We start from the raw sequence: 17,069 nt of genomic DNA, 5'->3' as shown, positions 1-17,069 counted from the left end.
TCGAGAATCCTGATATTCCTCTAGTTTTTGCTAGAACTAAGGTAATAACTAGGTTCAACTCTTTCGTGTTTGTATAGTCTAAAAATATGTGATTGTTCACAATGTCTAACGATAATTTCTCAAACTATGAGTACTATTTGTGAGGAGTGACTTGCTTAAAAAAATGTTTAATTTGAAGAATTCAATTGCAATTTTTAAATTATAGGAGGGTTTAAAAGTCAGGGAATTTCTAGGAAGCAACTTTCAGTGGATTTATTTTAATCTATGTATTAATGATCGTGATGTTTTTTTTTGTTTTGTTAATGGATAATGAGGTTTTGCTGTTGATGTTGTTGTGGTTCTGGTTTACTGTTAATGATGCTGTGATTTTCAATGGAGGTATGGAGGGCTTGTAGTGTAGAATTGTGTCCCAGAAGCTTGGAAGGTAGGACATAGGTTATATATGTGTATGTATATAGAACTACATTGGGTATATCTAAATGTTATGCATTTCTTTACCTTCATATTTATATGCAGTTCCTTGTCCTGGATGAAGCAGATCGAGTTCTTGATGTCAGTTTTCAGGAGGAATTGAAATTTATTTTTAAGTGCTTACCAGAAAATCGGCAAAATCTATTCTTTTCTGCAACAACCACAAGTAATGGAAGATATGGACATCCGATCTGCCATTGTATTTATCTCTACATGCAGGTATATCTCTTAATAACATTAGTGAACTTTCTCTCTTATGATGGATTTTGGTTTTGAATTTGATCCATTGATTGTGATTGTCATAATTTGGGTTTTCGGAAGAAGGGTTTCTGTGGAGGTTCTTTAGTGTTCAAATTTCTCAACTTTAGCATAAAGTTTTTCTCTTTTTTGTGTTTCTTTTTTCCCGTGAGATGGAGAGGGAGGAGCTGAATTTGAACAAAGAGAGTAATAACAACAATGTTGGAGGTAATAATAGTAGGAGTGGCGGTGGTGGCTTCATTGATAGAAGCAAAGTTAGGATTTTGTTGTGTGATAACGATTCCAAGAGTTCCGAAGAGGTTTTTACTCTTCTAATTCGATGCTCTTATCAAGGTATGAATTATGTGTTTTTCTCCCTTTTCTATGTATGGAGTGAATTGTTTGTATCTTCTTTGTGATTACTAGAACTTGGTTTGCTCATGTTATTGTTCTTAGATTCTATTTTATTTGCTAGAGAGGTGTTTTTGTGGATCCTTACATGCTTACAAACTTGAGTTTTATGGGGTTTAGATGAGAGATAATTAACCCTGGTTTTGTAGGTTGGCAACAACATGAGGAGACAATTTACAGTTGTTACTTTAGATGCAAACTTAGATTCTAATCTCATTGTTATTGAGTTACTTCTATGGTTCTGAATAATAATATCTATTCAACTTCAAAAGTTGTCATGCTTTTGTTCTTATATTTGGGTTCCATTTGATGCCAAGAGGAGTTTCAGCTGCCATAAGATGCACATAATCAAACCTTTCTGAGGAATTTGCTTGTTGCAACTGTTACAAACATGACATACAATGTAGATTTTCCTTGGGTGATTTTGGTTTTGACTTTTGAGGTCCAAATTTCTCTTTAAGACTCAGATCTCAAATGTATTAAAGTGTGCAAGACATATGATTAAGTTTTCACTAACGGAAAAAGATTGAAAAAATAAAATCATTGCATATTAAGAGTGTTATCTTGTTAATTAATGTAGTCTAATTACTGTTAATTTAATTCGTTGTCTTTGATTTTCATGAATAACAAGTCGTGAAATTGAGTTGAAGAATCATTCTTTACTACATGGAAAAGTGATAAGGGTCATGTGGTCTCGTCGCGATCCTGATGTGAGAAAAAATGGCAGAGGGAATGTTTTTGTTAAGGTATATGTCTATTTGTTTGCAGCTTTGATACACCATACTTAATCATATGCCAGGATCCATATCATTTCTAAAGTGAATTCTTTTGTTTTTCTTGTACTGCGGCAGAACTTAGCTGAATCCATAGATAATGCAGGATTACATGATTTATTTCAAAAGTTTGGAAATATCTTGTCCAACTTTGGGAATTGCTTTGGTGCTTCAAATTGGTTTAGAGGGAGTGATGATAGTGATACTGTTGAGAAGCCACGGGAACGAGGTAATAGAATTGAGGTTATGACTAATTGAATGATGTTGTGTTTGATTTATTGAATGATGATGATGCTGAAAATTCTGTTTGTTAGAGTGCAGAATTTGTTGAAAGGCTAGAAGCCAATTTTCATGATTGAATTAATTGATGATACATGCTAATGATTATTTGAGATGATGCTGGTCTATTTGGTATATATGATACATTAAATTGACGATAATATATATGAATTGTTTGAGTGATTTGTGGCTGGATTGCTATGTTGAGTAATGCAGAAATTGTTGATTTCATATGAGTATGCTTAAATGTGAAAAGTGACAAAAAATGGTGACTTATTAATCCTGAGCACTTGGGGCTGATTTAATCTTTCCAATAAGTTACAATAGGTAAAAGAAAGTTAGAATGCAAGGTTAGAGTGAGTGAAAAGCTAGGAATCAATTTTTGACCTCTCAAAACCCAAGGTTACATATTGCAGAATTATGCAGTTTCAGACAGCACTTTGTGAACAAAACTGGGAGCAATCTAGCCACTCAAAATGGGTGAAATTATTTTTCTATAAAAATTTGATATGTCTAGATTGTTCCTCTAAAATTTCAGAATTTTTCGATGTGTGGTTTGGGAGATATGATTTTTAGAAAATTGTCATTTTCTGCAGAAATAATGCTGTACGAATTCTGGAACAGAAACTTCAAAACCACATATCTCAATACTCTGAAACTCTTTGGAAGTGAAACCAAAGAGAGTAAAATATTAGGATGTCTAGTATTTTATGTCCAAATTTCAGGACAATTCGAATTTTATAGAGAAAGTTGTATCTTCTGGAAACAGGGCTGTTCACTGCTGCGACAGCACCCTTTCCTTAAAACAAAACCATATTTCGAGATGCATAACTTTTTCTAGAGAAGCGAAAATGCTCTGGGACTTAAACTGGATGAAAGATGGGTAAGTCTGGTTCAACCACACAAAACTTTAGGAGAATCCAACCAAAGATGGATTGCGACAACACCCTTTCCTTAAAACAAAACCATATTTCGAGATGCATAACTTTTTCTAGAGAAGTGAAAATGCTCTGGGACTTGAACTGGGTGAAAGATGGGTAAGTCTGGTGTAACACCCTAATATTCAAATCCTTATGCTCGAGTCATAAGTTAATGATATTATGGTGGTACGACTCTCAGGTGGATTTTTAATATATAAATATAGGTAATTTTCGAAAGGAGTATTAATCGAGAAGCCTGAAAAGAGTAGAAATAAAATCGCGAAGACGTATCACTCACGTTTCGACAACGAAAAGATAAACCGTGAAGCCGAAAACGATATACGGACAAGGCATAAAGGAGATTAAGAGGTAGATAACAGATAGATATATATAACATAAGTAAATAGCCACTAGTCGCGACCCGCGAAGTTTAGGCCGGCTAGGATACAGTATAAAAGTAGTTGACAACAGTATATCCTAATCTCTCCCGAAGGAAACATAAGAGCCTCTATAGGCAAATTCAAAAGAGTTCAATACATAATATAATCTTTTCAAAACAAAGGTGGAGAGATTCTAAGCAAAACACAAAGATATGAATTGTTTGAGTGATTTGTGGCTGGATTGCTATGTTGAGTAATGCAGAAATTGTTGATTTCATATGAGTATGCTTAAATGTGAAAAGTGACAAAAAATGGTGACTTATTAATCCTGAGCACTTGGGGCTGATTTAATCTTTCCAATAAGTTACAATAGGTAAAAGAAAGTTAGAATGCAAGGTTAGAGTGAGTGAAAAGCTAGGAATCAATTTTTGACCTCTCAAAACCCGAGGTTACATGTTGCAGAATTATGCAGTTTCGGGCAGCAATTTGTGAACAAAATTGGGAGCAATCTAGCCACTCAAAATGAGTGAAATTATTTTTCTATGAAACCTTAATATGTCTAGATTATTCCCCTAAAATTTCAGAATTTTCCGATGTGGTTTGGGAGATATGATTTTTAGAAAATTGTCATTTTCTGCAGAAATAATGCTGTACGAATTCTGGAACAGAAACTTCAAAACCACATATCTCAATACTCTGAAAGTCTTTGGAGGTGAAACCAAAGAGGAATGAAATATTAGGATGTCTAGTATTTTATGTCCAAATTTCAGGACAATTCGAATTTTATAGAGAAAGTTGTATCTTCTGGAAACAGGGCTGTTCACTGCTGCGACAGCACCCTTTCCTTAAAACAAAACCATATTTCGAGATGCATAACTTTTTCTAGAGAAGCGAAAATGCTCTGGGACTTAAACTGGATGAAAGATGGGTAAGTCTGGTTCAACCACACAAAACTTTAGGAGAATCCAACCAAAGATGGATTGCGACAACACCCTTTCCTTAAAACAAAACCATATTTCGAGATGCATAACTTTTTCTAGAGAAGTGAAAATGCTCTGGGACTTGAACTGGGTGAAAGATGGGTAAGTCTGGTGTAACACCCTAATATTCAAATCCTTATGCTCGAGTCATAAGTTAATGATATTATGGTGGTACGACTCTCAGGTGGATTTTTAATATATAAATATAGGTAATTTTCGAAAGGAGTATTAATCGAGAAGCCTGAAAAGAGTAGAAATAAAATCGCGAAGACGTATCACTCACGTTTCGACAACGAAAAGATAAACCGTTGGAGCTCCAATTATCTCATTCAATAATCATCATCATGCAATCGCATCATCAATTCATCTCATCAAGAACATCACTCAAAATCCACCGACACCAGCATGAGGGACCTCTCAGTTGTACAAACACAAGCAATACAGGCAAGTAATGCACAAATATGGTACAGGTAGAACAAGTAGCACATAGTCAAGTAACATGGCATATATGATGTAGAAATCCAAAGCAATAGGCAAACCCAAACAATTCAAACATATGCAAATGATGAATGCCTGCCCTATGGCTGATGATATCATCTGTCGGTTATATAGCCAACCCGACATGTCCTGGTAGCTAACCATTGGACAGAAACACCCCTTGCGGAGCAAGTAGGTTTGAGCTACAACCCCCTTGCTACTGTCCGCTCAACACAGAGCCAGTGAAATAATCACTACTGCGGTTACTACCCAGGCGGGTGTCTAAAAGCTCAACCTAGAGCGAGTGGATTCACCACTACTGCCGCTACTACCCAGGCGTCACAATCTCTGACCTGGAGCAAGTGGGACCACAATCCTTGCTACTATCCAGGTATCATAGTCTCTGACCTGGAGCAAGTGGGATGAACCACAACCCTTGCTACTGCCCAGGATCTCAAAACATATATTCGTTCAGTTTAAAAGCAATCATCATTGTTATCAAATCTCAAACATTAACCTGGAGCAAGCGTGATGAACCACCACTCTTACTACTACCCAGGTATCACAAATACTCATTTATTCAAAACTCCATAATTTAACTCATTTATCATAAACATCCTTTTCCGTCTCATACCCGGAGCAAGTGGACAATGCCACTGCCTACTACCCGGGGTCACACATCACATTGCAACATTCTCCATTATTATCCATTTAACACATTCATTCATTAATCATATATGCTTTTATACTCAGCCATAACCAATAATGGCTTTGCCATAACCCGGCAATAACTCAGCCATCTGGCTCATGGTTCAATCAAGAACCAGCCATTTATCAATAAATATAGCCCTTTGGCTCATGGCATACACGGTACTTCCACCGTCATCCTCCATATCTCATATAATCATCTTCGATCATCATTGATCATAACTTTTCCACTTGCTTCACTCGCAAGTTACCACATCCCCTAGCTCCTTTCTCGTTGTTAGGCATATCATAATGATTTAATACATAAGGGGTGAGATTGGAGGCTTAGAAGTATGATATTTGGCTTTAAAAACTCGAAAATCAACATTGGCATGAAAACAGGGCCACGCGTATGCGCACTCCACGCGCACGCGTGGATGGCCACAAAACTCATCGACGCGCAAGCGTCATACGCGCGGACGCGCGGGTTGAAAAATAGCTAAACGACGCGCACGCGTCAGCCACGCGTACGCGCGGATACATTTGTGCCCTAGGCACAAAACTGGCACAACTCTCGGGAAAATGGCTGGGCATTTGGTGCAGCGCACGCGTGGATGGTGCTTTCTCAAAGAACGGCGCGTACGCGCCAAGTGCGCCTACGCGCGGAGGGTCGTTCTGCTAAAAATTTTCTAAGTTAAAAGCTGCAGAATTTACAAATTCAACCCCCAATCTTCCGACGGACATAACTCTCCCATTTTAAATCGTTTTTCACCCGTTCTTCGAACGGCACGGACATCCCGGATCCAATTTCATTTCTAAACAAATTTGGCACAAAACAGAGATCCGTAGTCCAAGTTATGTCCCGTCAAAATATGCCCAAAAATCATATTTTCATACAAAACCACAAGGTGCCATTTTCAAAACAAGTCATTTTCAACTATTTTCCAACTCAACCAAAACATGCCAATTTCAACCCTTTTTGAAATCAATCAAAGTGTACCAAAATCAACATCAAGCCATCCTCAACTCACACATTGACACTTTACCAAAATCCCCAAACCACATCCAACCATTTTGACACTTCTTAATCAAATGGCTAAAGGACAAACACAATATCATATCATACATCCTTCCTCATCCCAATTTCCAATAATACCATTTCCAATCAACCATCATTTTACACAATCAATATCATACTCACTAAAAATGACAAATCACAAAGGTTTAAGCACTTCTTACCTTAGCCCATATGAAGTAGGGATATAACCCGCTTAGAATCCATGTTGGAGTATTCCTAAACACCCAAAATTACAAGATTTCAACACTAACTACCCAAAAAGTGTAACAGTGGGGAATTTCGAAAACTGGGCAGAGATGAATGGAATACTCACCACAAAACTTAGATAGAATTGTAGAGGATGAGAAGAGCAATGCGTGGCCGCAAACGACTCGTCAATCGGAGCTCCGTAGCTTAAATTATGGTGGTTTGAAGATCAAAGAGAGTTAGGTTTTCTCTCTTCTCTTCTCTCTTCCCAATTTCAGCGCCTAACACCCCTTCTTTAGGGAAAAATAAGCTGAAATGCTCATAACTAATGTTTATATATGTTGGGTCTTGGGCCCACTTAGGCCCGGTTCACTTATTTTTGTCCGTTGGCCCAATTTTGGACCAAAACCTTTAAGATTGGCGCTCTAAATCGCACTTTAGATATTTCTACCTTTCTTAATTATAATTCCTCATTTATTAATCTTATTTACTCATAATCAATTTTCTCAGCTGTAGTACCAGACAGATCTCAGCCAGTACTGCCGGTCAAAATTCCGCTGCGCGCTTTTACGCAGAAAACTATGTTTTCCGACTCGGAAAAATTCACTGAATCCAAATATCATATTTAAATTATCAAATTCCAATTGCCAAATCTTCCAACCATATTCGCTCTTATTTAAATTATTATTTAATTAATTTCGATTAGACCGGGTATTACATTCTACCCCCCTAACAGAAATTTTCGCCCTCGAAAATTCCATCCATCACTACGATTACGCACACGTAGTGTGCCTTTATATCCAATGCATAACAGTTCTAAGGTCTTTTTACTCTGCACACTTCCGTTGTCGCGCTCTGATTTCTCTATCCCTGAGGGTCTCGGTCATTCATTCAACGCCGACCAACAGCCTCGTTCCTTACTTTTACCGCCTCATCAACTCACACCTTATTAAATCTCGAATCATGTCATCAATAAGATTGCCATCATTGTTAATCATAGCCATTATCCCACATCACTATAATCAATCAAAGCTTTCTTCGTTTTTAGAATTCAATGAGTTTGGACTAACAAGCTGACAAACCCTTAAGAATCCGCTATCCTTTAATAATCTATAAAAGCTTTCGAGACACATCTCTTTTGTTGAAGTTACTCAGATCAAAAATCATTTTCAAAAATATAACCAACACTCCTTCAAATTCTTGGGAAAATTTTTCAGCAGCACCTCCCTAAAAATTGGAGTTTACCACCCGTCACGGGTTCCCTCAAACCAATCTCATTACTGCATCAACATTTCAATTTAATGGTTTTCACATTCGTCTTTCAAAACCAATCATTATAAATCCCAAACTAAATCCAAGGTCACTATGACCAAACATCATAGTACTCATCTCTCAAATACGACAACTTGCACTCTCTCATCATCTAAATCAGATTACGCATCAATGATAATTTCCTCATCCGTTTCAGAACCATCAAGGCTCACAGTCACAATTAATTCCAATTATCTAGAATCATTATATGCATAAGCTCACTAAACTTTTAAGTACTCAAAGCATAAAGCATTTCTAATCATACCCCACTTTTCCTTATTATTACCATACTATGCTAATGCTTTAGCAAGCTTTCGCTATGCCACTTTGATTTCTCGTCAAGTATTAGTTCCATCACTTATTTCCTCAAGTACTCAACCACAACTTAGCATGACTAGCATTTCAAATCAACGTTTTCAAATCCATCATTTAGGACCATTCCTTATCTATTTAAATCAAAGGAACTAAAAGTCACGGGTTAAATCCGTTTCACCAAAAATCCAGAAATCAACCAACTACATAACAAACACAACACATCATTCTCAACAGAAAATCATTTACATCTCAGGCATTTATCCATTTGTATTAAGGCAAATCCTTACTCGGACCATCCGGTTTGCTTCTCAGTCTAATATTAAGCTTGACATTCCCAATTTTACTGTACAGGCGGTATTATAAAATCACGCACTGTCCTTTAAGCCTGATTATTGCAATTACCTCAATCTTACTGTCGCAATCGGCCCGCATCCTGACTCTCTCCTTGTTGGCAATTTCTTGATACATGCCCTGGTAACCCGCACTTGTAACATACACCTAACCCCAATCGGCACGGCCTATTTGGGTGATGACTTCCACATCTCTGACAGCTTGAAACATCAGAAGCAGCCGCTGCCCGTTTTCCCTTACCGTTCCTTTGGGACTCCTCACTCGTCGCAAAGTTATTCTGTCCTTGGGGAAAATGTTGTACGTATCATCTCTCCTTAAACTCTCGACCCCTTGGTGCGCATCCTTCGTTGTGCTTTCTATGACTTCCTTTCTCTACAACCCTCCTTTTCACACACTCTTCAGTAATTTTGCTCTTATTCACCAACTCTGAAAAAGTTCGGATCTCCATTGGTCCCATCGAACTTAAGATGTCGCTCCAGAGTCCTCCTTCATACTTAATACATTTCCATTCCTCGAAGTCTCCCGGAGCTCCCTGACACATGCGGGAAAACCTGAATAGCTCCTCGAATTTGTCTGTATACTCAGAAACGGACATAGCACCTTGCTTCAGCTGTAGTAACTCCAATTCCTTGGCTATCCTGGCAGAATTCGGAAAGTACTTCTTATAGAATTCCACCTAGAAGGCATCCCAAGTGATAGGATCATTCCCCTGTTTCAGGAGACGTCGAGCCCCTTGCCACCAATGCGATGCTTCCCCCGTAAGCAGATAGGTAGCAAATTCAACACACTGCTCTTCAGGCACCAACTGCACTTACAGTGCTCGCTCCATGGCCTGAAACCAAGTATCAGCTTCAGTCGGATTGGTGGTTCCCTTGAACTTAGGTGGATTAACCTTTAAGAAGATTGCCAGTGTCATCGGGCCCTGAGCTTCCCTTCCGCCATTGCTATTATTGTTTATCTGTTGCCCAAGAGCCTCCGCGGTGGCCTGCATAGCAGCAGCCATATTCTCCAACGTCGCCATAAGGTTTACCGGGTTATTCGGGTTGATTTCCGATTCCTGCGTATTAGTACGATCTCTCTCACGTCCCCGACTGGGTCCACGAGGCACCATCTGGTTCCTATACACACCAAACAATCGATATCAAGTTGATCAGTCTCAATATCAGAAGTATAGTGCTTCAAAGTACCAAAGGTGCACTCATGGACTTCATGCTAGATGTATCGATTAGATACCCTAACTAGCACAGGCACAGACTCAGAGTATGCATTGAAGCATAAGCAGTTCCATCCCTCAGGCTCACGAGGACGAACTGCTCTGATACCATAATGTAACACCCTAATATTCAAATCCTTATGCTCGAGTCATAAGTCAATGATATTACGGTGGTACAACTCTCAGGTGGATTTTTAATAAATAAATATAGGTAATTTCGAAAGGAGTATTAATTGAGAAGCCTGACTCCAATTATCTCATTCAATAATCATCATCATGCAATCGCATCATCAATTTATCTCATCAAGAACATCACTCAAAATCCACCGACACCAGCATGAGGGACCTCTCAGTTGTACAAACACAAGCAATACAGGCAAGTAATGCACAAATATGGTACAGGTAGAACAAGTAGCACATAGACAAGTAACATGGCATATATGATGTAGAAATCCAAAGCAATAGGCAAACCCAAACAATTCAAACATATGCAAATGATGAATGCCTGCCCTATGGCTGATGATATCATCTGTCGGTTATATAGCCAACCCGACATGTCCTGGTAGCTAACCATTGGACAGAAACACCTCTTGCGGAGCAAGTAGGTTTGAGCTACAACCCCCTTGCTACTGCCCGCTCAACCCAGAGCCAGTGAAATAATCACTACTGCGGTTACTACCCAGGCGGGTGTCTAAAAGCTCAACCTAGAGCGAGTGGATTCACCACTACTGCCGCTACTACCCAGGCGTCACAATCTCTGACCTGGAGCAAGTGGGATAAACCACAACCCTTGCTACTGCCCAGGATCTCAAAACATATATTCCTTCAGTTTAAAAGCAATCATCATTGTTATCAAATCTCAAACATTAACCTGGAGCAAGCGTGATGAACCACCACTCTTACTACTACCTAGGTATCACAAATACTCATTTATTCAAAACTCCATAATTTAACTCATTTATCATAAACATCCTTTTCCGTCTCATAATGATTTAATACATAAGGGGTGAGATCGGAGGCTTAGAAGTATGATATTTGGCTTTAAACACTCAAAAATCAACTTTGGCATGAAAATAGGGCCACGCGTACGCGCACTCCACGCGCACGCGTGGATGGCCACAAAACTCATCGACGCGCAAGCGTCATACACGCGGACGCGCGGGTTGAAAAATAGCTAAACGACGCGCACGCGTCAGCCACGCGTACGCGCGGATACATTTGTGCCCTAGGCACAAAACTGGCACAACTCTCGGGAAAATGGCTGGGCATTTGGTGCAGCGCATCGACGCGCCCGCGCACACCACGCGCACGCGTGGATGGTGCTTTCTCAAAGAACGGCGCGTACGCGCCAAGTGCGCCTACGCGCGGAGGGTCGTTCTGCTAAAAATTTTCTAAGTTAAAAGCTACAGAATTTACAAATTCAACCCCCAATCTTCCGACGGACATAACTCTCCCATTTTAAATCGTTTTTCACCCGTTCTTCAAACGGCACGGACATCCCGGATCCAATTTCATTTCTAAACAAATTTGGCACAAAACAGAGATCCGTAGTCCAAGTTATGTCCCATCAAAATATGCCCAAAAACCATATTTTCATACAAAACCACAAGGTGCCATTTTCAAAACAAGTCATTTTCAACTATTTTCCAACTCAACTAAAACATGCCAATTTCAACCCTTTTTGAAATCAATCAAAGTATACCAAAATCAACATCAAGTCATCCTCAACTCACACATTGACACTTTACCAAAATCCCCAAACCACATCCAACCATTTTGACACTTCTTAATCAAATGGCTAAAGGACAAACACAATATCATGTCATACATCCTTCCTCATCCCAATTTCCAATAATACCATTTCCAATCAACCATCATTTTACACAATCAATATCATACTCACTATCACGTGATTTCACCCACAAATCAACCTTAATCATTCGTTTGAGCACTTCTTACCTCAGCCCATATGAAGTAGGGATAGAATCCACTTAGAATCTATGTTGGAGTATCCCTAAACACCCAAAATTACAAGATTTCAACACTAACTACCCAAAAAGTGTAACAGTGGAGAATTTCGAAAACTGGGCAGAGATGAATGGAATACTCACCACAAAACTTAGATAGAATTGTAGAGGATGAGAAGAGCAACGCGTGGCCGCAAACGACTCGTCAATCGGAGCTCCGTAGCTTAAATTATGGTGGTTTGAAGATCAAAGAGAGTTAGGTTTTCTCTCTTCTCTTCTCTCTTCCCAATTTCAGCGCCTAACACCCCTTCTTTAGGGAAAAATGAGCTGAAATGCTCATAACTAATGTTTATATATGTTGGGTCTTGGGCCCACTTAGGCCCGGTTCACTTATTTTTGTCCGTTGGCCCAATTTTGGACCAAAACCTTTAAGATTGGCGCTCTAAATCGCACTTTAGATATTTCTACCTTTCTTAATTATAATTCCTCATTTATTAATCTTATTTACTCATAATCAATTTTCTCAGCTGTAGTACCAGACAGATCTCAGCCAGTACTGCCGGTCAAAATTCCGCTGCGCGCTTTTACGCAGAAAACTATGTTTTCCGACTCGGAAAAATTCACTGAATCCAAATATCATATTTAAATTATCAAATTCCAATTGCCAAATCTTCCAACCATATTCGCTCTTATTTAACTTATTATTTAATTAATTTCGATTAGACCGGGTATTACATCTGGTTCAACCACATCAAACTTTAGGAGAATCCAACCAAAGATGGATTTTCTATGATTTTTCTAAGTTGGTTACTGCTTGTTGTTTTTCTGAAGTGTACTAAATCAGTAGCCGGTTTTTAAAAAATCATATAAAATTAAATTCTTAGAACGCATTTGCAAAACCAAAACCAAAGTACACTTTAGGATTCCTATTTAAAATAAATAATAATATATTAGGATTTCTTTTGTCCCCTTTTTTTATATGTATAATATATTAGGTATATGTATAATATGTTATACCTCTTATATTTGCATATGGTTAAGTTAATTGCTATGGCTGAAAATCATATGTTATTGACTTTATTGACACTTTAACACTTGAAGTTGTATTGTTATGGCTGAAAATTGTTTGTGCAATTCTGGTTGTTGTAATTCTAGTTTTGTGCTAACTGAAGCAGGATCAAGAATTGTGCTAACTTTATTTTTTAAGTTGACATAGTTTTGATAATTTATACAATTATTTTCAGTTTTGTTTCTAATTATTTTTAGTTTAATTTTTTAATTTTTATAATTGCGAATGTCATTATAAATATTTTTTTAATTACTTTTCTATATAATTATGCAGGATAATATTGAGGATGATAATGAAGATTAAGCTGTTTATCATTGTGGTTTATGGGTTAAGATGGAGTAATGTTGAAAATGGATACATGTATGGTAGACTAATTACTTTTATTAGAAGATACTTATATAGAATATAATATTTTAGTTTTCTGTAGAGTATTAGTAGTAAATTCTAAGTAGTCTCATGCCTATTTTGATATGGCTATGTTTAATTTAGTGTGAGATGTATGAATATTAGTACTTTTGGATCATTATAAATATATTTTATTTACAGATAATTTTTATTATTTAAAGAAATTATTTAGTATAATTATGTATTTATTTTTATTTTATAATATTTAACTCATTTAATTAAAAATACAGAATTATATATGTAATCATATTACTAAATATTATGTACAAAAAATTATTAGAATATATATATATATATAGAAAATAAAAAAAATAATGAGGAACCTAAGGCTACACTTATATAGAGTAGCTATGGTTATACAGAAAATTAAAAAAAATGAGGGACTTAAGGCTACATTTATATAAAGTAGCTATGGTATACAATGTGGCTATGCTTTACAAGTGATGCAGTAGCACTGAAAAGCGTAGCCTATTCTGGTAAAAATAGAAGCTGAAAAGCGTAGCCTTTGGTCCTGGACAGCATCACTTGAAAAGCGCACCCTATTCCCAAATGCCAAAAGCGTAGCCCTTGGTACAGAAAAGCGTAGCCTTTGAGAATAGGCAACGGCCGAATAGGAATCACTCCAAAAAGTGTAGTCATAGCCCAAAAAGCGTAGCCGTAGCCTAAGGCATCATTTTTTTTCACTTTTGGCTACACTTTTCAAGTGTACCTGAATGGGTGTTTTTCTTGTAGTGGTGATTTAGTTTGTTTCTTTCTGGGCATTCTTGCCCCGCTGTCAATAAAAAGGAAGAGATATAAGAGTCTAGGAGGGATATTTATATAGTTGGAATGATGGCTTAGTGATCACTAACTTCTCCTCCTATTTCTAGTAGGTGGTTATTTCTCCCTTTTATCTAGGAGTTATTAAGATCTCATATATAAATATACAAGCACGTTTGTAGGAATAATTGAGATTCTTTGCAGAGGTCGATCTGAAGAGATCGAGTATACAGATAGAGTGGACTTAGACTTGTTGGCCTTTATAGATTTGGACTCTATTCACTTTGAATTTGACTTGTATTTTTAGACCAGGGTATGAAATATACAAATATAAAATAAACTGTTAGTAAAGTGGTGGATGCGTGATCAAAAGTTCAAAACTTTGATGAAATAATAATACTTAGGTATATATGTACAAATGCTACCTGATTTGATAATAATTAATTCATCAGCAAGTGATACACACGAAATGAGTAGGTTAGTAATGTACAAATTTTATTTTGAATATAAAAATTATATTCTTTTCTATATTAACTTATTGTTTTTTTTAATTTGTAATTTTATATTATTCACATTTTAATTACCCTACATAGTACATACACGTAAAAACTACTAATTAAACCGTCGCTATTTTCTATTTAGCTTCTGCCGAAAATTAACTGCAGCAATCTGCAAACTGTGGTGTAGCTAGTAAGTAAAATATTTTACATAAATATAAATATGTGTATGTTGGGCAAGTTATGTTTGACTATTCCAATTTGGATGAGTATGATCTAATATTCTGACATTGAAGATGATGATCAATTAATCGGTACGCAACAGCTGCACATACATTAGAAAATAGATCCTCAAAATTTTCTTTTAATAATTGAGGGAGTAAAGCATGATGTCTTACCATTAATTTAATAAGTGAAACAAAAAATAAATATAAAAAAAAATAATAAAAAATTAGAAATCATATTTTATATTCTCAATTTTTTTTTAACAATTAAAAAGATCCATTCCCTATACAATATTATTCTAATTAATTATTGTCACTATACAAAACAAGACATATATATGCACAAAAATACAAAATAAATTTCAACCCTTATATATATTAATACCAAATTAAAGTAGATTTCCCATCACGCTAATTAAACATCAACTAACTAATTCGTTAATTAAATCATATACATAAATACACACATATATATATGCACAATCTCTCTTTGAATCTGAAACAATTTGAATTATTTCTTGATTGTCCATATATTTTCAATTTAATTATTATTAGGTGTGGGCGATATGAAGCATGATGAAGAATCATTAGGAAAAGTAATGTTTTTGTTATTATTCATTTTCTGCCTAATATTCATATCCTTTGTTGTTACATTTGCTTCTTATTTATGCACTATTTGTCCCTTTTGTTCATCTAACAATAACAACAACAATGATCAAGATGGTAATGGCATTCACCATGGCACAGGCTCTAATAATATTAATCACATGGCAATTGCTGTAGAATCTCAACCTCATGAGATAGGATTATTGGATGAGAATAATAACAACAATAACGATAACAATAGTGGTACGTCATGGTACAACAGGTATCCTAGTATTCAATACTCTAATAAGAGCAAAGTGATTATTGGTGGAGCTACTACTTGCAGCATAGGTAGCTCAAGTTCTTGCGCCATATGCTTGGCTGATTATAATGAATCTGATTGGATAAGAGTGTTGCCTGCATGCGATCACTTTTTTCATCTCAAGTGTGTCGATCCTTGGTTGAGAATCAATATGTCGTGTCCCATTTGTAGGAAAAAACTTCTTCAAATTCATTCCACAATACAAGTCTAAATAAAGGTCTTTTTATTTAAAAGAAATTTTGTTTGTTATGCATAATGTTACAATTTTGTTAATAATATGTTAATTGTTGTAAAATAATAAATAGAGAAGTAGATGTAGAGATAAAATAGAGAAAAAAAAATTTGTCAATATTTTCCAATATATGTATGTCTCATTATAATTCAGATTTTATAATATATTCTCAATAATAATATATTCATCATCTAATATTTATAATATCACTCAAAAGTAACATTGATTGATGCTTTCAATAATTGCTTCATGTGTATTGCATTTTATGATGGAGTTTCATAGTCTATATAATTTTTATGGTTGTCTATTATATTTGACAATTTGATCATGGTTTAGTGATGATTTGAACATAATTTTCAATATCTATCTTCAATGGGTTAGTGCACGTATTGTATCAACTTTAAGACATTCATTAATCTATATATTTTATAACAATCAAATGAGTGTGTTTTTTTTACGCTAATATTGTATACGTAGTAATAAAATTCAAATTATATATGTATCCACATCAAGAGTTGTTCATATATAATACACGTATGTCTAGAAAGTTCAAAGTATTAACTATATTAAGAATCTTGATTATCACCTAATTAGAAACCAGGCCACAAAAGTTTTTTTTTTTTTTAGATTTTTGGTAGATTATCACATATATTTATTAGAATAAGTGGTTGATCTAACGTTGTTAATTCTAAAAAAAAAAAGAAATTAAATCATTATAACAAAGCCTAATCAAAGCGTTATTATTTCACTCACTAGTATAAAAACTTCTCAAATAGTATTAACTCACAAGAATAAAGTCTAATAAATCAGTATCTTAACATATACTCGGTGATTACTAAAAAAAATAAGCAACAAGAATAAATAGATCCAAATAATACTTATAAGAAAAGAGATATATATAGATATATATAGCCAAAGAATTTATGACAAAATACAAAAT

At 35.9% G+C, this 17,069-nt stretch overlaps 1 protein-coding gene across 1 annotated transcript; it reads left to right on the top strand.

Moving 5' to 3' along the window:
* Positions 1,755–13,529, top strand: LOC110266181 (polyadenylate-binding protein 1-like 2). Its single transcript, XM_021110259.1, has 3 exons — positions 1,755–1,865; positions 1,971–2,135; positions 13,379–13,529. The coding sequence occupies exons 1-3, from the start codon at positions 1,806–1,808 to the stop codon at positions 13,406–13,408; spliced, it is 255 nt and encodes an 84-aa protein (XP_020965918.1). The 5' UTR covers positions 1,755–1,805; the 3' UTR covers positions 13,409–13,529.

Source organism: Arachis ipaensis, chromosome B09, assembly GCF_000816755.2.
Source record: "Arachis ipaensis cultivar K30076 chromosome B09, Araip1.1, whole genome shotgun sequence".
Taxonomy (NCBI): Eukaryota; Viridiplantae; Streptophyta; class Magnoliopsida; order Fabales; family Fabaceae; genus Arachis; species Arachis ipaensis.
This window is presented reverse-complemented; position numbering and strand designations above follow the sequence as displayed.

Coding starts and splice junctions, on each gene's coding strand:
- LOC110266181 (XM_021110259.1), top strand. CDS start 1,806: ATGTGGTCTCGTCGCGATCCTGATGTGAGAAAAAATGGCAGAGGGAAT. Junction 1,866..1,970: donor GAGGGAATGTTTTTGTTAAG/GTATATGTCTAT, acceptor GTACTGCGGCAG/AACTTAGCTGAATCCATAGA. Junction 2,136..13,378: donor AACGAGGTAATAGAATTGAG/GTTATGACTAAT, acceptor ATAATTATGCAG/GATAATATTGAGGATGATAA.